The 20243-nt window shown below is 54.3% G+C and overlaps 1 protein-coding gene and 1 long non-coding RNA gene across 3 annotated transcripts; one reads left to right on the top strand and one right to left on the bottom strand.

Moving 5' to 3' along the window:
- Window positions 1–1091: 1091 nt before the first annotated feature.
- ATG16L2 (autophagy related 16 like 2) lies at window positions 1092–20215 on the bottom strand. Of its 2 annotated transcripts, XM_019975496.2 has the most exons (18): window positions 20044–20215; window positions 18053–18152; window positions 17400–17490; window positions 11740–11813; window positions 11222–11473; window positions 11044–11109; window positions 10557–10670; window positions 9472–9534; window positions 8841–8949; window positions 8390–8495; window positions 7605–7675; window positions 7284–7355; window positions 7055–7175; window positions 6622–6727; window positions 5487–5636; window positions 5237–5284; window positions 5024–5125; window positions 1092–4721 (listed from the first exon to the last, which is right to left on the bottom strand). In XM_019975496.2, the coding sequence occupies exons 1-18, from the start codon at window positions 20159–20161 to the stop codon at window positions 4634–4636; spliced, it is 1851 nt and encodes a 616-aa protein (XP_019831055.2). In that variant the 5' UTR covers window positions 20162–20215; the 3' UTR covers window positions 1092–4633. The 2 variants fall into 2 exon arrangements, with proteins under 2 accessions (XP_019831055.2, XP_019831056.2); XM_019975497.2 differs by lacking the exon at window positions 9472–9534.
- LOC139176156 (uncharacterized) lies at window positions 11742–13497 on the top strand. The gene is made up of 2 exons (XR_011560620.1): window positions 11742–11838; window positions 12914–13497. It is a non-coding gene; the product is annotated as an uncharacterized lncRNA (long non-coding RNA).
- Window positions 20216–20243: the final 28 nt, after the last annotated feature.

Raw genomic sequence — 20243 nt, 5'->3', positions numbered from 1 at the left:
TTGATCTGTCAAGAATTAATTCCAGAGGGCGTTTGATTCCTGAACCACTTTCCCCTGGTCCCACTGGCTGAAAACATAAATGCAGTACTTCTGTCTCGTCTGTTTCAGAGAGCCCTGGTCTGGAAATAGTTTACTGGAATGTTATCCTGAAACAACAGAAAGGAACACCTCTTCCACACTGTGTGCTAAACAAATACACATGCTTCTTGTCACTCACTTGCTCCTGTGAACAGCAGGGGAGTGGTTAAGAGACCTGTATTCAAGTCCCTGGGCTTCCTCACTTAGCTGTAACCTTAGACTCATCCTTTCACCCTTCTGGGCCTTGCTTTTATCATCTGTAAAGTGGGAAGGAGAAGACAATACGAGTTTCATAAGAGCCAGGAGAATCGAGTAAGATAATGCAGAGATAAGCTGAAATATTATTGACTGGTGAAATGTGCATCTATAAAAAGAAAACAGCGTGTACCAGACATGGCATTTCACATATCACAGATGGGTCCACACCTCGTGCCACCAGGATTCCTCCAGAGCAGAACTAAGGTCCAAGACCACCTCCGCTCAATCACTGTCCAGTCAGCAACTTACTGCCCCAGGCCACGTTCTGGTCATGGAGACACAAATGGCTCAGTTCCCATTCCTGTCACCAGAGGGCTTATGTCTAGTGGGGGTGACTTGGCAACAGCAGTTTGAAGCCAAGGTGCCTCTCCCAGGACAGGGAGATGACCAGGGGCAGTAAGAGCCCAGGACAAGAACCTCTGTCATGTCTCCCCCTCAAGCCTCAGGCTGGCAGAGGAGGCGGTACTCATGTCTGTACACCAACCTGGGGAAGAGCCAGGTCCCCCTGGTGAGGCCCAGAGCCATGCAGCAGGAAGGGTCTCACAGGTGGGGAAAATCCACCCACTGTGATTTGCCCACGGTCTCAGGAAGACAACTGGGAGTGGAACCTAGAACCTGGCCTCCAGAAGATGGGTCAGCACCTCTGCAGAACCAGGTTCCAGTTTTGAGAAGAGTGAATCAGGAGCCTGGATTCTTATCCTGGTTCTGCTGGTTCCTCTCTGGACCTCAATCCGTATGGACAGCAAGGACAACAGTTTTGAAGGGTTTTTCTTTTTTTTATATTTATTTATTTGGCTGCATTGGGTCTCAGTTGCGGCACTCAGGACCTCTGTAGCATCACGCGGGGTCTTTTGCTGTGGCTCAGACTCCTTTGTGTGGTTCTTTTGACTCCAGAGCACACGGGCTCAGTAGTTGCGTCGTACGGGCTCAGTTGCTCTGCAGCATGTGGAATCTTAGTTCCCTGACCAAGGATCGAACCTGTGCCTCCTACCTTGCAAAGACGACTGGACCACCAGGGAAGTCCCAAAGGTGACAGTTTGGACTTTAGGGAACAAACTCAGGCCAGCAACCTCAGAGTAGGCTGAGTAGCGACTGAACACCTGAGTAGTGACTGGAGAACGGAAACCCAGAGCAGTCTTCCGTACAGGGTTCTGGGCCTGCCCAGGACCGCAAGGACTAGAGGTGCAGCCTGCCCAGCTGGCACCCCTCCGAGCTCTTCCCCTGCATGGCATTACCAACCCTTCTCCTCACACTTGCCTCATCCCCTGGAATGCCTAGGCCCATTTCTGACCCTCCAGACTTGCTCCTTCAGGAAGTATTCCTTCCAAGTAAATTAAGGTGTGCACATGCTCCCTGAGGTGAGGCAAGCGTGTGCTGCCCCATGAAGAAAGGGAGGCTTGAGGGGAATGGAGGGCACTCTGCCAGGATTGAGTCAGGGCATTTCCTGATGACCGCTTCTGTGTCCTCTAAGCCGTCTCCACTGCAGTCCCGGGAGGTGCTTGCCCCAGATGGTGGAACTGGTAACAGCCTTCCAGGATCAAGTTCATGTCCCTCCTGTAGCCCTGCATGTCCCTCAGTTCAAAGGATACTAATCCTCCAGGCTCAGACATAGGCTCCCAGAGCCAGAATGAAGAAGAGAAGATGCAGGGAGGGATTTCAGTAATTTTTTTTTGTTTTTGTTTTTGTTTTGACTGTGCTGGATCTTCGTTGCTACATGTAGGCTTGCTCTCGTTGCAGTGAGAGGGGGCTACTCTCTAGTTGCAGTGGACAGGTATCTCCTTGCAGTGATTTCTCTTGTTGCGGAACACGGGCTCTAGGCAGGCAGGCTTCAGGAGTTTCAGCTTGCAGGCTCTGGAGAACAGGCTCAGTAGATGTGGCACGTGGGCTTAGTTGCCCTGCAGCATGTGGAGCAGTGATCGAACCTGTGACCCTTTCATTGGCTGGTGGATTCCTAACCACTGGACCACCAGGGAAGTCCAGGGAGCTAGAATCGCCCACCTGGTGGTGGAGGCCGTGGGCACGCCGCTGGAGCATGGCAGGGAATGCCCTATAGCTCTGCTTAACTGGGAGCCCGATTCTCTGATATTTAATAGTTTAAAGACCACAGTCCAGCTGTGCCAGCTCTGGTGACCTCATATCTATCACTTACCCTCGCTGAGCCTTGATCTTCTCATCTGTAAGATAGCTACATCACAAGGTGGTTGGGAGAACAAGTAAGATACTGGATAGAAGGCACAGGGCCTGACAGCTCAGTAATGGCGGCTGCTGGAAGCATTGGTCTTTCCACCCCAGGAGGTGGGAGAATGGCCTCGGCAGACCTAGGCAGCTGCTGACTCCTGGTGGCCGCTAGAGACTTTGACTGTCAGACTTGCTGAGTCCTCGAGTAAGAGAATTTGATCATTTAATAAACATCTCCTGAGGCTTTCTCTGTGCCTCTGAGGCCTGATCCCAGGAGAGTGCTTTGCTTCCATCCTGGCCTCCTTCAAGAGCTCCCTGACCGAGACAGAGGGAGGCAGACCCAAAGCAGGGAGGCACAGAGACGGAGGAGGCTCCTAGCCGGCCTGGCAGGTGAGGAAAGGCTCTCAGTGAGGGGATCCTAAAAGACAAATTTGAATTAGAGGCTGGGCAGGAAGAACATTCTGGGCAGAGAGAAAACCCTGTGTGAGACACACTGCAGAGCAGCAAGGAGGTGAAGATGCAGCTGAGGCCAGCAGGGCCACATCCTGCGGGTAAGGAGTTTCTCTGCAGGCAGTGGAGAACTTCAAAGGGCCGGATGTGTGACCAACATGCATCCTCAGAAAGTCACTCTGGCTGTGGCAAAAAGGGGTCTAGGTTGGAGAGATAGCAGGTCTAGGAGAAGGTGGCCTGCAGTGGCAGCAGGAATGGAGAGTTAGACACAACAGCCCCAGGACTTTGTGGCCAAGAAGATGTGGGGTGTGAGGGGAAGAGATGATGCCTAGGAGGCAGCTGGGTATGTCACCAGAGCCCAGGGTTGAGCTGGGATCAGCAGAGTGTAGATTTGGGTATGCAGTGTGCCAGGGACTTTACAAATACTAATACACTGAGTCCTTACAACAATCTTTGAGGTAGATATTACTGTTAGCCCCTTTTACAGAGGAGGAAACTAAGGCACAAAGACATGAAGGTAACTTGCTCAAAATCATTCAGCTACTAAATAATAGAGCAGAGATTCAAACCCAGACAGTCTAGCTGCAGAGTCCAGGCTCTTAGCTCTCTCCTGCCCATCCTGGAAATGGTTTTCCAAAACCCTGGGACTGGCAGCAGGACTCCCCAGGGAGGATTCTGTAAGGTAATAAACAGAGGAGGCCAAGAGTTGCAGAGTAAAGCCTTTGACTCTCAATTAGGCAGACCCCCAGAGGTCAGCCCCCATCACTCAGAGATAGGCATCCCCTTCGACACCCGGTGACCAGCAGTGGCTGTCCTTCTGACCCTCCTCCATGCCCTCGATTGGGGAAGAAAGTGGGGTGCCCAGGTTCCACCCTACTACGTCTGCTCTAGAGGCTTGTCCTGTGGATTAAATCTGTTAAAGTAAGTGAAGGCCCTGGCCAAGCCCATGGCTGTCCTCCCTGACACACGCGGAAGGTATTCCCCACCCACTCCAGGGTCTGCCTCTGGGACACGAACATGGCCCTGTCTAAAGGCAGGCCTGGTGTTCAGAGTACCTGACGTCACTCTGGTTTTTTAGGCTTCTTTCCACAGGGCCCCCTCCAGGCTGTCTCTTGCTCGTCTCTCAGAACTCACATGGTCCCTCCTCAGCCTCAGTCTACCCTGGGCACCTGAAGAGGGGGCCCAAGAACCAGGACTATCTTGGAGCACAGGAGAAACGTCCACGGCTCCAAAACCACTGCCCTTTGCTGCCTCTGGGCCTTTCTTCCTGCTGTCTCCTGATCAGACCGCTCCGCCCCGGCTCTGTATGGAAGGGACTGGAACCAAGCCTGGGTCTCCATGTGCCTCCAGCCAGAGGCTTCTCCATTCCCTAAATGCTGAAGAGAAGCAAGCACATACCAGTTTAAATGCATTTTTTTCCCCCACTTTTGCCAGGAAAGTGAAGAAATAGATAAAAAAGCAAAATAATACTGTGATTCCCCCCACACACACACCAACCCACACCTTGTTTTTAAACCAACAGGCCAGGTCCTGCCAGGCCTTCTTACCCATTAAACACCCTGAGCCACCCCCACCCCGCTGCTAGCCCTGAAGTGTCTGGGGCAGTGGGGAACTTCTCCGGCTTCAGGCTTCGGACTAGAGCCTCAGCTCAGGCAAGGAAGTCGTGGCGCTAGTGCCAGAGCACAACCTTCCTGGCCTGGTCCACGCTCACCACGTGGTTCCCAGAGTAGCACCAGGCCACGGCGTTGACAGCAGCGCTGAGGAGAGGGAGAGACAGGATTCAGGAGCGTCGGGAGCTGGCCCTGCCCCTCCTCACTGGACCTGGGCTGTGTGAGGGCCTCTCTGCGCCCATCGCCTCACTGTAAAGTGGGCTGTAAGGGCTGTGGTGGGAGTGGACCCAGGCGCACATGGCAAGACTGAGCTGTGAAGGGCTCTGGGGGCAGGGATGGAAGGCATGGGACACGGGCCGGGGGCTCCAGAGCCCAAGCATGTCAGGACCTGGGATCCGCTTAGCAGGACTGGCCGTGGGGCTGGGGTGGTGGTCAGTGGCCATGCTCACCTGTGGGGTCCCCGAAGGCTACTCTCTAGTTTCCCAGTGTCCACGTTCCAGATGTAAAGGGCTCCATCCCAGGACCCTGCTAGGGCATAGCTTCTGTCTGGGCTTCAGGAGCCACAGCAGAGCAAGAGAGAAAAGACCAGAGGTAAGGACATGGACATGCAGACACCCAGACAGACAGGACACACTCAGGCACGGGTGATCTCATGGACACACCTGAACACGGCTTTGGTCCAGTCAGAACCGCACTTGAAACCATCAGCCCTGAGAATAGACAGGTCAGGATGGAGGGGGCTGCCACTTCCTGCCCTCAGCCCAAAACTTAACGAGCTTCCCCTCTGTCAAGGGCTTCGGCACCAGGGCCTGGTCCAGAGGGGCCTCCACGGAGGGCCCCCCACCAACAGGCCTTTCACAGGCCCAGCTGCCCCAGTCAAAGCCACAGGGCTGGTGGACACAAGGCAGGTACCTGAACACCTGGCGGATGTTGCTGACACGCAGGTCAATGACCTTGAGTGTGTCATCTCGGGAACAGCTGAGCAGATGCAGCTGGTCGTGGCTGAGGCTCAGGGAGGTGACCCGGCCTTGCACAGGGATGACCTGGGTGCAGCGGGGCCCCCTGAGGAGCAGGAAAGGAGACGAGGGTGAGGAGCAATCACCTTGACAAGGCTGCTCCTGACAGACCAACAAAAGTCCAGAGCCAGCCCTCAGGCCCCAAGGCTGACAACTAATCTCCCACCACAGCCAGCGCCTTCCAGCAGGAACTTAGTTGAAGCCAGAGGCCCTGAAACCCTTGAGCCACTAAAAGAAGTACTGGGGGGAAAGCAATGAAAGTCTGTCTTTAAATATGTGAAAGGTAGAGCAAAGGGTTTCAAAGGCAATCGCTACAGATGAGGAAGAAGCAGCCTGAGGCAGGGCTGGCTCTAGCTCTGGTTCTAGCCTTAGCTATTTTTATAAACCATTCAAGCCTGACGCTGGGCTCTTGGGTTCTTTTTGACTAAAAAGTGGTGACTGCGTGGGAACTGTGGTGTTGGAGAAGACTCTGGAGAGTCCCTTGGACTCCAAGGAGATCCAACCAGTCCATCCAAAGGAGTTCAGTCCTGGGTGTTCACTGGAAGGACTGATGCTGAAGCTGAAACTCCAATACTTTGGCCACCTCATGTGAAGAGCTGACTCATTTGAAAAGACCCTGATGCTGGGAAAGATTGAGGGCAGGAGGAGAAGGGGACGACAGAGGATGAGATGATTGGATGCCATCACCAATGCAATGGACATGGGTTTGGGTGAACTCTGGGAGTTGGTGATGGACAGGGAGGCCTGGCATGCTGCAGTTCATGGGGTCACGAAGAGTTGGACACGACTGAGCAACTGAACTGAACATGGGACTCGGTTGGCAAGACCCAGCAGAGTATGGTGGTTGGATCAAGGGTCAATAAGGAGGCACAATTCTCCAGAGGCCACAAAGCCTTCAAGGGACCAAGCCTAGCACAGAGGCCACCAGAGCCTCACTTCCCCAAGGTACCCTCAGCTGCTCCATGGCAGAAAAAGGAAGAGAACACAGGAGCCCTGTCCCACCTCCCCTGCCCACAGCCTGCACCTATCACCTGCTGTCCCAGAACCGGATCTTCTGGTCATTGTGACCACTAATGATGATATGGTCCCCACACACCACGTCGTTACAGTAGGAAAGGACATTGATGGTCCTGGAACCTAAACCAAGGAGTAGAGAGAACCCTGGACTCAGAGAAGGATTATGAGCCAGCCCACTGGACGTGTGGAGATGCTGAAGCCCAGAAGCCCCAGAGGTACAGTGTCCTCCCAGAACTAGAACCCAGGCCCCTGTTTTCCAGCCCAAAGCCTGAGGTAACCAAGAAACCAGGAAAAGCATCACCAATGGAGGACGCAAGAGGAGCCTTAGGAGGTTTCATCCCAAATGCCTATAAGTCTTGGAGCCCCTCCCAGAGATCAGGTTGCAGCCCCCCATGGCCCGGCCTGCAAGGGTCCTGGTGAGGGGAGAAGGGGAGGGCTGGGCCTCACAGTAGGCTCGGCAGAGGTCCCACTCCTTCACTGTTCGGTCCCGGCTCCCGGTCACTGCCTGGTGCCTCGTCAGCTTGAATTTGGCAGCCGTCACCTTGTCTGTGTGTCCAGATAGTGTCTCCTGTGCATCCCAGGGAAGTGTCAAGGGCATGGCCAAGACCCTGTCAGCAACCCCTCCACCCGAGGCATGACCCCTGACCCCCAGGCTGCCTCCGCAGTCAGACCTCACCTTGGACTGTGCCTCCCCAACTTTCCAGAGCTGGGCGGCCTTATTGTAAGTAGCTGCCAGTAGCTGGGAGCCCTGGGGAGAAGGGACAGGAAAGAAGAGATCCTGGGCCTGGCCAGAAAGCTGGAGTCGGGCCGCCTCAACGCTTCCCCTGGCCCAGGTCACCCAGGCAGGCAGAGGAGAATCAAGGCCCAGGAGAAGGATTTATCCAGGCACCCTCTCAGGACACATGGCTCTAGGATACCCATGATGTTCCCCCAGAGCCCCACCTGCCCGGTGTGGAGACTCGGGGAGGGGCATCCCATGCCACCCAGGTCCTCTCACCGAGGGGTCAAAGTCCACACTGGTGATGCTGCCGCCAGCTCCTTCAAGAGTCTGGTTGGCCTTCAGGTGCCCTGGGGGGACCAGGGGAAGGAATAAGCGAAATGAAGTCACTAATCTCATGAAACGGAGGAGCCTGTACTGTGAGTGGGAAGATGAATCTCTCCCAAGTTAGAGGACAGAATTGCTGGGTCTGTTCTTGGGGGTCGGGGGACTCTAGCTAGAGGCTGCACCTTCCTGAACTGCCAGCAGGGGGCTGCAGGTCACCTCACAGATGTCCGGAGAGGACTAGAGAGAAGGGACTGTCCCTAGGTCACACAGCAAGCCAGGCCAGGCAGCTGGGGACTTGCCTCCTCCAAGAAGCCTCTAGGAGCCAGCGTTCGCTCCCCAGTGCTCCCCCATCTTCAGAGCACAGAGCAGACAGCTAACACATGTCTCAGAACTGAGTTCTGAGAGCTCAGTGATGCTAGGTGGCCTGGTGGACCCAAGAGACCTGCTCAAGGGTCTATCCCCATAGCATGTCCTGACATGGTATCCTCACCACCCCAACAGGGACCATCTGAGCTGAGCCCTGCCCACCGTGCAGGCCTCGACTCCAGGAGGTGAGAGGCTCTGCCCTTCTTAGGAGCACTGAGCCCAGAACTCTTGCCAAGGGGTCATCTGGCCACTACCCACAAGGATGACCGGGTGAGGAAACACAAAGAGACCCAACACCTTTCCCAAGGAGCAAGCTGAGAGTGAGGTCTGGAGAGAAAGGACTGAGCTTGCCTCAGGGCAGCGACCCTCACCTCCCACGACATTCCAGAGGAGGATGAGGCGGTCAGCCCCTCCGGTAGCCAGGAGGCTGCTGTTGGGGCCAAAACGAACAGCACTGACCTCAGAGAGGTGGGCATCCTGTGAGGAAAAAGGGAGGTCAGTGCTCCTGGTCCTCGCCACACACGCCTCTTTGTGCACACTCACAGCCAGCTCTCTGTCACCATCCTTGCACACATGAGGTCTCTCTCTGAACTCAAGTTTCAAACTTGGCCCCACGCCTCCTCCCATGTTCCCAGTACTCCCCTACCTGGCCTCCTGTCTCTCCCTCTCGTTATAAAATGCCGAAGGGCTCCCAGCACAAGCTGTAGGAGGAAAACTGCTCCCACTGAAGGGCCTATCCTTGCTTCCCCAGCCTCCTGAGACTGCTCCTGGGACCGGCACTCCCATATGGTACCCCATGCACTTGGCCCAGCTCCTCCTTACCAGCACATCATGAGCTTGGGTGGGAAGTCGGGTGGTCACATACACGGGGATGCTCTGGTATCGCTGCTCAGGGACTCCCCCGATTGAGTGGCCTCTTCTCTTCTTGAAACTGGGGGAGGGGGTCAGGAGGGCATTCAGCAAGGCCTTCTGAGAAGGAGAAGGCCCTTCAAGCTCTCCTGAAGCAACAGCAACAGGAAGCAGACACAGAAGGCGGCAGAACATGGCCAGCGGCACTGAGACAAGTACAGAGGCAGGACGGGGTTGGTGGACCCTGAGAAACCTCGGAGCACTGCTTGGTTGACACTGTGACCCTGAACGAAGCCCTGACATTTCTGAGCCTGTTTCCCAAATGAGTGGTAGTTCCTGTCTGACCTCACCTTGGAGCCCTTGGTCCCCTGTGAGGACCCTGGATGAAGGACAGAGCCCAGAAGACAGCCAGGCAGGGGCTAGGAATGAGGCCATGCACCCAGCTCCTGCCTCGGGCTCAGCAGAGACACACACACAGTGCTGGAAAGAGTATGGAAGGACAGACCAGGACTCATACACAGCCCAGGCCTGGGCTCCAGGAGTCTGACACAGGCATCCAAGGCGCCCAACACCTTCACACACACGGCGCTGCACACACACTTACTCCAGAAGCCCCTTCACTACATCCACACAGCGGGACATCGTCAGGGAGGTGGCAGAGGCTGACCTGGGGCAGAATTGAGAGAGATGTTTAAGGGACTGGCCGGTGGGTGTGTGGACCGCAGTCATTCATCCCTACACTCTTGAGCCAGAAGAAGAACTTACTCCTCCAATGCCAGGAGAGCACGGTGACCCAGGGCAGTCCCAGGAAGGTGGAGGAGGGCAGGGATTTGGAATGAAGTCTCCCAGTTTCACCATGATAGGTAAAAACTGCCTCACCACCCAGGTGCCCCCCAACAAAATTCATGGGAGGCTGAGCTGGGACCTGTGGGGTAGGATGGAGGTGCCCTCAACCTGAGATAGCACAAGGCTGGGGACAGGGGTGTGGGGAAACCTAGACCCCAGAAATACCCAGGAAAGCATGTGTCCTGAGATGACCCGGCCCACCAGGGCTGCCAAGGCTTTGAGGACCAGCATCTCATGCCCCTCCCCAGGGTTCCTTCACCACCCTGAGGCCTGGACACCAGCCACCTGCAAGAAAGGGCTAGAGGAGGGGGGCAGTTTCAATGCCAGGCAAATCAAGATAGATGGGGGAGATGGAGGGAGGGGCACCCAAGGACTGAAGCCTCAATCAGGTCCCACCCATGTGAGTTCACATCTACACATGCTTCACACGCATTCAGGTACGCTCACCTAAGTCTGTACACATACATGCTCTGATGTCCCCATGTGTGTACACGCATGCTTGTGACAGCTGAGCCTTGGGCCTTGCCCACAAGCTCCCTCCTGTCACCGTCTTTCACCAACCTGCCATCCCAACCCCAGAGCTCTGGTCTTAGGAAGGAGGAAAAAGGAGAGGACAAAGGTTGGAGTCCCTGGCGTGGCACTGACCCCAAGGGGCTCCAGGTACTGAAGTTTCAGCTGCCCTGGGGTCCAAGAGTACCCCAGTCTCTCCGCAAAGCCCTCTCAACCCAAAGGCTGGCCCAAGGTCCTTTAGGAAGACTGGAGGGGCCCAGCTCTGAGCTCGGGATAGTCCTCACCTTAGAAAGACTGGAGGGGGCCAGCTCAGAGTGCTGGGACAGTCCTCACCTGAAGGGCCGCTTCCATTTCTCACCAGCCTCACTCTCCAGGGACCCTGGCTTAGCAGCCACGACCAGAGTTTCTGCTTCCTCTCTGATCCCATCGCCTAGTGTGTCTGGGCTCCTGGGAGAGAGAATGAAGCTTAGGACGACTAAGGGACCAGGCCAGCCGCTCCGTGCCCCTGCGCCCTACTCGGTGAAGACTGGCATCCCCAGAGACGAGGGTCAGTGCGGGAGCATGTGTGGTGGGCGCAGATGCTGGCTCCTATGACCACCTGTTTCCGCACGTGTCCTGGGCTCAGTCTCCCTGGGGGCTTCGGCACGGTGACTGTGCACACTTGTGGTCAGGTGCACAGATGGCCGCAGGCAGGTGGGGGCAGGGTAGAACAGCAGCGGCCCGGGGCTGGGGAGGGGGGGGGGGGGGGGGTTGGGAAGGGCACTGCAGAGCCCCCAGCGGAGGCTCGTCAGACAGGTCCCCGGCGCATCCCCGTTCTTACTCGCTTATGCTCACTGTCCGCTTGGCTGCCTTCTTCAGCTCCTGGGACACCCGCGCTTGCTTGGCCCTGGGATAGAAAAGCCTCCAGAGTCGGGTTGTTCACGTGTCGGGACAGGGGGGTCGGGCCCCTCCCTACCAGGACAGCTCGCCTCCCAGACTGACCCCCGGGGCGCTCTCACCTTTCCCTGCGCTCATTGCGTAGGTTGCGCTCGGCGGCGGCGCGCGCCTTGCGCTGCACCAGCCGCTCCAGCAGGTCGCGCGCCTCCTCCTCGAGCCTGCGCAGAGCCGCCTCCTGGTGCCCAACGCGCGCGCGCAGCGCCTCGTAAGCCGCCCGCTGCTCCTCATTCAGCGCGCGCCGCGCGTGCACCTGTCCGGCCTTCTTCGCGCGAACCTCCTCCAGCTGCTCCACGCGGGCCTTCAGAGCTGCCAGCCTAGAGGACCGGGATCATCTCCGTCACCACCCTGGGGGAACCGGTCTGAGAGCTGAGACAGACTTGCTCCTGGCCACGCGGCCAGCGCGGAGGCTAAGCCACGTCTCCCTCGAAGTCCTGCAGCTCCCGGCCTCTGCGACCAGCCACAGGCCTAGGGGGCGTTACGCTGTCGGGCCCTTCTGGAGACCCGCGGGGTGACCCCGCGCCCCCCACCCCGGCAGTGATGGCCTGGAGCCTCCCCGAGGTGCGCCCCGCCCGCGCCTCACCTGCTCTGCCGCTCCTCCAGCTGCGACTCCAAAGTGCCCAGGGTCGCGCTCTTCTCCACCACCTGGTAGGCCATCTGCAGCGGCGGAGGCGCGGGACAGGTAGGCATGGGCGCCTCTGGGCAGAGCCTCCGGCCCCTCTCCAGCGGGAGAGACTGGTAGGACGGGGTATGCCTCTCTTCCCACCCGCCCCCTACCTCAGCAGAAAGCTGAGAAGCAGACAGCTAAGGCATGAAGCACAGGAATACACGGCTGTTTCAGGGATCAACGGAAGGGCCTTAGGCTCTGTAGCCTAACACCTGAGTTTCACTCCTTGCATCACCACTTTCTCTGTGACCCGCGGTAGTGATTTAACCGCTCTGAACCTGTCCAACGTGAATAGTAGTGCTTACCTCGTAGGGTAACACTGAATTACTATAAGGAATAGTATTTCAAATAATGGTGACTGGTTATGTAGCACTTAACATGTGCTGGGTCTTGTTCTGAGCACTCTACAGTACCAACTCTTTTATAATCTGGTAGTTACTGCCATTCTCCCCAGTTTACAGATGAGGACATTGACACTTCTCTAGTTAAGTGTCTTGCCCAAAGTCATACAGCTAAGTGGCAGAACTGATATCTGAACCCAGGCCACCTAACATGCTCCAAGTAAAGGGCTGCAAGTGTTCAAGGGATGTGTGTTCTGTTCCCCACCTCTCCAAGCCTTGGCTTACCAAGCATAAGTCCCAGAGAGCAACAAGATGCTCTGAGCAGAGGCACGCAGGCTAAGAACAGGAATGGACTGTGTGAGCACAGGGCCCAGACTGAATACTGGAGCTGCCCCCCAGCCCCAGAGTCTGGGGAGGGTCATCTCATCTGTCCCCCGCCTTACTGAACCATCCATCCAAGAGCCAAGAGCTGGGGAAAGCACAGAGCTGAAGGGTCAGTGAGAGAGACAGATGCTTAGAGAAGCAGTGCCCAGCGCAGTGGCAAGAGGAACATGAAAGCACTGAAGCTGGGGGCTCTTGCTACTAACCCATCCCTGAGCTCTTCCTCGCGTGGGCCTGGTGCGAGATGGACTGAGGAGCAAGGCTGGTGTCTGCCTGCACTGACTCCCTGTGTGTGGGCTGGGGTAGGGGCCTTGCACATTCAGGGTCTATAACTGGCCCAGGTTTTTTCTTTTTTAATATTTATTTAGATGTGCCAGGTCTTAGCTGCAGCACATGAGATCTCAGTTGCGGCATACAGGATCTAGTTCCCTGAACAAGAATCGAACCTGCACCCCCTGCATTAGGAGGCATGGAGTCTTAGCCACTGGACCACCAGGGAAGCCCCGGCCCAGTTTATAACATTTATAATTCCTTCCACCATTAAACAATCTGACCCTCGCTTCTGTTTCCTCACCTATCATATACTTTCATTGATGTTTTGGGATTCAGTATTTTTTGATGCTTTTCAAAATCCAAATAATAGAGGTGGAAAACAGATTAGTGGTTAGGAGTTAGGGATTGTCTGAGGAGAGGGCTGAGTTGTGACTAAAACAGGGTGGTCATGAACTTGTGCTATATCTTGATGGGCACACAGATCTACACAGGTGGCAAAATGACAAAGAACTGTATACACATCATCCTAACATCTACTCCCTGACTGTGTGTGCTATAGTCAGGCATAAGATGTGACCACTGGGAGGTACTGGGTAAATGGCTGCACAGGACCTCTCTGTGCTGTCTTTGCAACTTCCGGTGGATCTAAAATTATTTCAGTAAAAAGTTAAAATGACAACACATGTTTGTTGTGATATGTGAAACAGGACTAAGAATTAAAGAAAAAGTCTCTCCTTGTCCCTTGGCATATCCAATGGGAACTGACTGGTTTGTGGCTGAGGATGTCATGAGGAGGCAGTGCTGAGGACAAGGGGCGCCTGGAAGTATCCCAGACAAGGGGACCAGGAGCTCAGGACAAGAGAGGGGCAGGAAATGCAACCTGAGGCTGGAGAACCCAACTGGGGAGCCAGGCTAAGCTTTGGAGAATAGGCACCAAACTGATAATGGGGAGAGTGGCGAAAGGGGCTTTTACTTTTTTACTCTATGGACTTCTGTTCTCTTGAAATGTTCACAACAAGCATGTATTTGTGTATTACTTGTCTTTTTTAATAGAGATCATTGTTTATTATAAAAAATATATCACTCTGAGTACTGAATGGAGAAAGGACAGGGTGCCAAAAGAGGAGTTATCCAGAGAGTAATGAGAATAACTTGGACCAGGTCAGATGGGGTACAGGAAGTAGAAGTTGATGGATTTGGAGGCAGGATCCATGAGCTGGTGACTAGCTCAGGATGGATGGAAGGTTGCAATGGATGGAAGGGCAGTGGTGACCCTGGGTTTCCTGACTGATAACTACCAATGGAGGGGGGAATGATCTACCTCGTTTTCTTAAGTATCCTTTTAAAAAAAAAAAAACTATTTAGGTGTGTCTTTGTTGTGGCATGTGGGATCTAATTCCCTGACCAGGGATCAAACCCAGGCCCCTTGCATTGGGAGAGTGGAGTTTTAGCCACTGGACCACCAGGGAAGTCCCAATTGTTGACTGAACAATTGTTGTTCAGTCACTAAGTCATGTCCGACTCTTTGTGACCGCATGAACTGCAGCACGCCAGGCTTCCCTGTCCTTCATTATCTCCCTGAGTTTGCTCAAACTCATGTCCACTGAGTCAGTGATGCCATCCAACCATCTCATCCTCTGTCACCCCCTTCTTCTCTTGCCCTCAATCTTTCCCAGTATCAGGGTCTTTCCCAGTGAGTTGGCTCTTTGCATCAGATGGCCAAAGTATCTACCTCATTTATCACCTGCTGCTGCTGCTGCTGCTGCTGCTGCTGCTAAGTCGCTTTAGTCATGTCCGACTCTGTGTGACCCCATGGACAGCAGCCCACCAGGCTCCCCTGTCCCTGGGATTCTCCAGGCAAGAATACTGGAGTGGGTTGCCATTGCCTTCTCCAATGCATGAAAGTGAAAAGTGAAAGTGAAGTCGTTCAGTTGTGTCCAACTCTTAGCGACCCCATGGACTGCAGCCTACCAGGCTCCTCCGTCCATGGGATTTTCCAGGCAAGAGTACTGGAGTGGGGTGCCATTGCCTTCTCCGCATTTATCACCTAGTCTATAAATATTCATCAGCATGGACTGTGGAGACAGGCCCCAGAGATATAATGGACAAAGCAAAGATAGCTCAATCCTTGGGGTGCTCACAGCCCAGAAAGGGGCTCAGATGTTTGAGAATCACCTCTCAAATGTGGCTGCAACTACAGTAGGGGCTCTGAGGGAGGGGCTCTCCCTGGGTTCATAGTCCCAGCTGGACATTAGTTGAGCAAGTGACCTGGCAATCCTTCAAGCTAGGCTTCAGCAGTATGTGAACCAAGAACTTCCAGATCTATAAGCTCAGTTTAGAAAAGACGGAGGAACCAGAGATCAAATTGCCAACATTCACTGGATCATAGAGAAAGCAAGGAAATTCCATAAAGACATCTATCTCTGCTTCATTGACTACCCTAAAGCCTTTGATTGCATGGATCACAACAAACTGTGGAAAATTCTTAAAGAGATGGGAATACCAGACCACCTTACCTGCCTCCTGAGAAAACCTGTATGTGGGTCAAGAAGCAACAGTTAGAACCAGATATGGAATAATGGACTGGTTACAAATTGGGAAACAGGTATGTGAAGACTGTATATTGTCACCCTGCTTACTTAACTTTTATGCAGAGTACATCATGTGAAATGCCAGGCTCGATGAAGCACAAGATGGAATCGTAAATTGCCAGGAGAAATATCAACAACTTGAGATATGCAGATGATACCTCCCTAAAGGCAGAAAGTGAAGAGGAACTAAAGAGCTTCTTGATGAAGGTGAAAGAGGAAAGTGAAAAGGCTGGCTTAAAACTCAACATTCAAAAAATGAAGATCATGGCATCTGGTCCCATCACTTCATGGGGAAACAATGGAAACAATGACAGATTTTATTTTCTTGGGCTCCAAAATCACTGCAGATGGTGACTGCAGCCATGAAATTAAAAGATGCTTGCTTGCTGGAAGGAAAGCTATGACAAACCTAGACAGTGTATTAAAAAGCAGACATCTGTTGATGTATGGCAGAAACTAACACAAAATGTAAAGCAATTATCCATCAATTAAAAATAAATACTTTTTTTAAGTAAAAAAAAAAATGCAGAGACATCACTTTGCCAATGAAAGTCCATATAGGCAAAGCTATGGTTTTTCTAGTAGTCATGTATGGATGTAAAATTTGGACCATAAAGAAGGCTGGGCACCAAAGAATTGATGCTTTTGAATTGTAGTGTTGGAGAAGACTCTTGAGAGTCCCTTGGACTGAAAGGAGATCAAACCAGTTGATCCAAAGGAAAAAAAAAAAAAACCCTAAATATTCATTGGAAGGACTGATGCTGAAGCTGACACTCCAATACTTCGGTCACCTGATGCAAAGAGCTGACTCATTGGAAAAGTCCCTGATGCTGGGAAAGACTGAGGGCAGGAGAAGAGGATGACAGAAGATGAGATAGTTGGATGGTATCAATAACTCAATGGACTTGAGTTTGAGCAAAAGCTGGGAGATAGCAAAGGACAGGGAAGCCTAGTGTGCTGCAGTCCATGGGGTTGCAAAGAGTTGGACACAGCTTAGTGACTGAACAACAACATCTAGGTAGGTATTTAATGGCTCCTCAGCCTCCTCCAGTGGACTAGAAGGTTCATGGGGCCAGGTCTTGTTTACTGCTGCACTGACTGTGCCTTGAATATAGTACTTGTCAATAAATATTTGTTGACAGAATAAATGGAGATCAAAGAAAGCAGATTCGTGTAGGAGGGAGTTCAGATCCTGGCTCTACCTCTCAAAGCCTCTGCTTCCTCTGAAACCATAAAGTAGAGGATTAGCTGAAGTAACACTTAACCCAGTATCATCAATGTGGTGTTGACCATATTATTACAGGGGCGACGATGAGTCTGGTTTTAGATATGAAGTCCAAAAAGCAGCTGAGAAAGAGTCTGGAGCTCCTAAGAGAAACCTGAGCTAGAGATGGATCTGGGAGTTAGCAAACACAGAAAGTCCACGGGAGTCAGTGAACCCACCCAAGTTCTAAAGAACACCCACATCTACAGGGAGGGGGATAAAGATGAGGGAAAGTAGCTTCCCAAAAAGGAAGTTCAGAAGCAACAAAAGCCAAGAGACATCATGGCAGGAGGAGAGGTGGGGTGGGGGGGGGGGCGGTGGTCAGTGTCAGGTAGAGGTAGCACACCCCGCCATGGAGGTGGACCACCTTATTTTCAGTCTGCAAATGTGTATTGAGCGTCAGCTGGTGCTGGGCCCCAGGGTTTGCAGGGCAAGTGATGAGCAGAGCAGGCTGAACCATCCAAGGGGAACAGAGGCTGCCTGTTTCCTGCACACCTCACACTCCTCCCCGAGCTCTCACCTCACTTCCTCCAGCTGCTGTTGGAGCCCACTTCATCCTAGGCTGCCAGGGCCAAGCTCGAGAGCACTCTGAGCCCTGTCTGGTCTCAAGGCATTGGACTTGGGGAATCTCCCTCACTTGCTGGCTCCCTTGGACCACATCTCCCAGCCTCAAAGTTCTGGATCCTGGGCCCACCCCATTCTCTCTCAGACCCCTGCCCCGCCTACCTCTCCACACACCAGCCGGAGCCCCTCCACCTCCTCTTGCCACTTCACCCTCAGAGCTGCTGGTGATAGGCCTTGGTGTGACTCCTTCTCCCTGCAAACCAATCAGAGCGGTGTTCGTTTTCCCACCGTTCATCCAGAGGATGCGTGTGAAAAGTCTGAAGCCAGAGCTATGCATTTTCTCCTGAGGAAGGTGGGAGCCCAAAAGTCAGCAGATGAAAGATCAAATCTCCAGGAACTGGAGCTGCCCATGACTCCTCTGCTCTGGGCTTGCCCCAGAGTTCCCCTGCCAGGACCCCTCTCAAGAAGCATCTCCCAACTCTGAGCCCCAGCCCATCCCTGGTTCTCATTTTCACTCCTTCTTTGAAATAGGTGGCATCATGTACTTTCTGTAGGCATCAGGTGAGAAGCAGGCAAACAGAAAGACAGATGTGCAGAGGGGCTGAGGGGGAGGGGTGGGATAAAGGCAGAGAGATGAACTGAGAAGGACATTCTAAGCAGCTGGCCTGGGGGAAGGCTCAAGAGCCTGCCTCCCCCTCCCCTGGGTAGCAGCCAAGGGCCAATGAGGTGCCAGGGAGAGAATGAACCCAGCAGAGGTGGTGGGGGCAGGGCCGGGGCACAGGAAGCCCATTGTGACCACAGACACAAACACTCACCAGGGACCCTGGTGGACAGAGGGAGTGACATCGTCTGGCTCTGGCTGCAGCTCCTCTGAGAATCGGGCCAGCAGCTCAGCTTTCTCCAGGAGGCGGTTATCTAGGGGTGCAAAAGGGTGAGCCTGGAGCAAAGATGGACACTTTCCAGCAGACCCCAGGCAGACAAGCTACCTCTCTGGCTGGGAGGGCTGCAGGAGTCCAGTGATGCAGAAGGGGGAGCCACTGGCAGGCTGGGCTCTGCCTTGCCTGCAGGGGATGAGTGTAGCTCCATCAGGACCTCCAGCCCTTGCACAGCCTCCTAAGAGCATAACCCCCAGAGCCTCCCAGGAGAAGACCTGCTCTCCCAGGGACAGAGAAGGACACCCATTAGGGGAAAGGAGATAGCTGGCCAACGCCTGCTGAGGGTCTCAAGGGAAGGAAGGGGCCAGGGATTGATTCAACCTCCCCCAAGACAGGGCCTGGCCCTAGAGTGATGAAACAAACTAAGCTCCACTAGCCTGTGGCCTTTGGCAAGATACTTCCCTTCCAGGAGCTCTAACTTTCTGTAGCAGTACTAAAAAACAGTCCTGACTTCCCCTGGGTTGTTGTAAGTTTCCCCTCAGGCCAGAACAGAAAGTTCTTGAGTTTGGTAGTTTCTGTTACAGACCCTGGAATACAGCCCCTCCACCCCATCCCTGGTCATTTCCTCTTTTCTCATCAGTTTCAGGGTGGGGTAGAGGTGAGGCCCAGGCCTGACTCCTCAGCCCCTTTCCCTCTCCCTGTTCCCTACTGGTCACCTAGGTCAATCACCTAGGTTGCTGGATCACCTAAGTTGCCGGCCTTGTTCTCACACAAAACCCCACCCCAAGCCCCAGGGCACTGTTCTGGCCCCCCTAGCAAATCTAAAGAGGATGCCATTTTGCCCACTTTATGAGTGAGAAATCTGAGGTTTAGGGTTAAGATTTGTCCAAGACCACAAAGAAGACTGGACCTGCAATGTCTCTGAGTTCAGCCCTCCAGGATCACTCCACTCCCACAGATTTGCAGCTCCCAGTGGGTCGGTGGGGGTGACTCCTCTCTCATATTGGAGGGTTCCATTGTCCATTAGAGCAGTGGAGAAGTGAGGCTGCCAAAAGGTAGAGGGCTGGCCTCACATCCCCAGAGAGGATCAACAGCTTGGAAGGTTGCAAAGAAGTGTCCCAGGACAAGAGCAATAAGTTCAGTTGTGAGGCTGGGGGAGATGGTTAAGCAGCAGCCAAGATTAGGACCAGTGTTGGAGCTGGAGGGACTGTGGTTAGACTTTGAACCTCAGACATACAATCTCAGATAACCAGAGGTGCACACACAGATGCACACTTGCTCATCCTGGCTTGAACTGCCACACCCCTTCCTGACCAGCTCCCCAGAAACAGTTCTCAGAATCTGACTTCCCCAGGCTCAGCCACCTCCCTCTGCAGCCTGGAGCCCCTACTTCCCCCTCAGGCTGGGGTTGGTTGGGCACCGAGATGCTCCAAAAACCTGAACGAGGATCACCTGTCTGTGGCGAAACCTCGGACTCTGAGCTCCCTCTCTAGAGATTCAGAGTTTAGAAGTAGCTGTTCTGGCCAGTCCCGAGATCTTTCACTATGCTTATAGGGACCAAATGGGCTGATAGGTCCTGGGGACTTCCCAGGAAGGGGAAGGCTAAGAGACCCTAAAAATCCAACACTCGCTTATGAACCCGTGCATAGGAAGCCCAGCCCATCCCAGGCCCTGAGGGGCGAGAAAGAGGGGGAGAACCAGGAGGGAGCTCGGTCCAGGAGAGGGGGGTTCGCCGCAGAGCCTGGATCGGAAAAGGTAGGAACGCTGGCTAGTCGGAGATGGGGCGTAACAGATAGAGGGGCCAGAAGGCCCCAGGCTTCGGAGGCGACCAGGCATCGGTGCACTTGAGTCACAACCGGAAGAGCCAGCCAAACCCTCTCCCCGGGCCGGAGCCCCATCCCCTCGACGGTCCCCGGGCGCAGTGCACTCACAGGCCGGCACCAGCTCCAGGAATAGGGCCTTTTGCGTTCGATCCCGCTGTCGAAGCTGCCGCACGATGTGGCGCTTCCAGCGGGCGGCGGGGGCGCCGAGGACGCCGGGCCCCTCCATGGCCGCCCTCTCCGGCCAGCACCGCGCGCGGTTCTAGTCTAGGGAGGCGCGGCCGAGCAGGGGCGGGGCCCCGAGGGGACTC

Source organism: Bos indicus, chromosome 15 (genome assembly GCF_029378745.1).
Source record: "Bos indicus isolate NIAB-ARS_2022 breed Sahiwal x Tharparkar chromosome 15, NIAB-ARS_B.indTharparkar_mat_pri_1.0, whole genome shotgun sequence".
NCBI classification, from domain to species: Eukaryota; Metazoa; Chordata; class Mammalia; order Artiodactyla; family Bovidae; genus Bos; species Bos indicus.
This window is presented reverse-complemented; position numbering and strand designations above follow the sequence as displayed.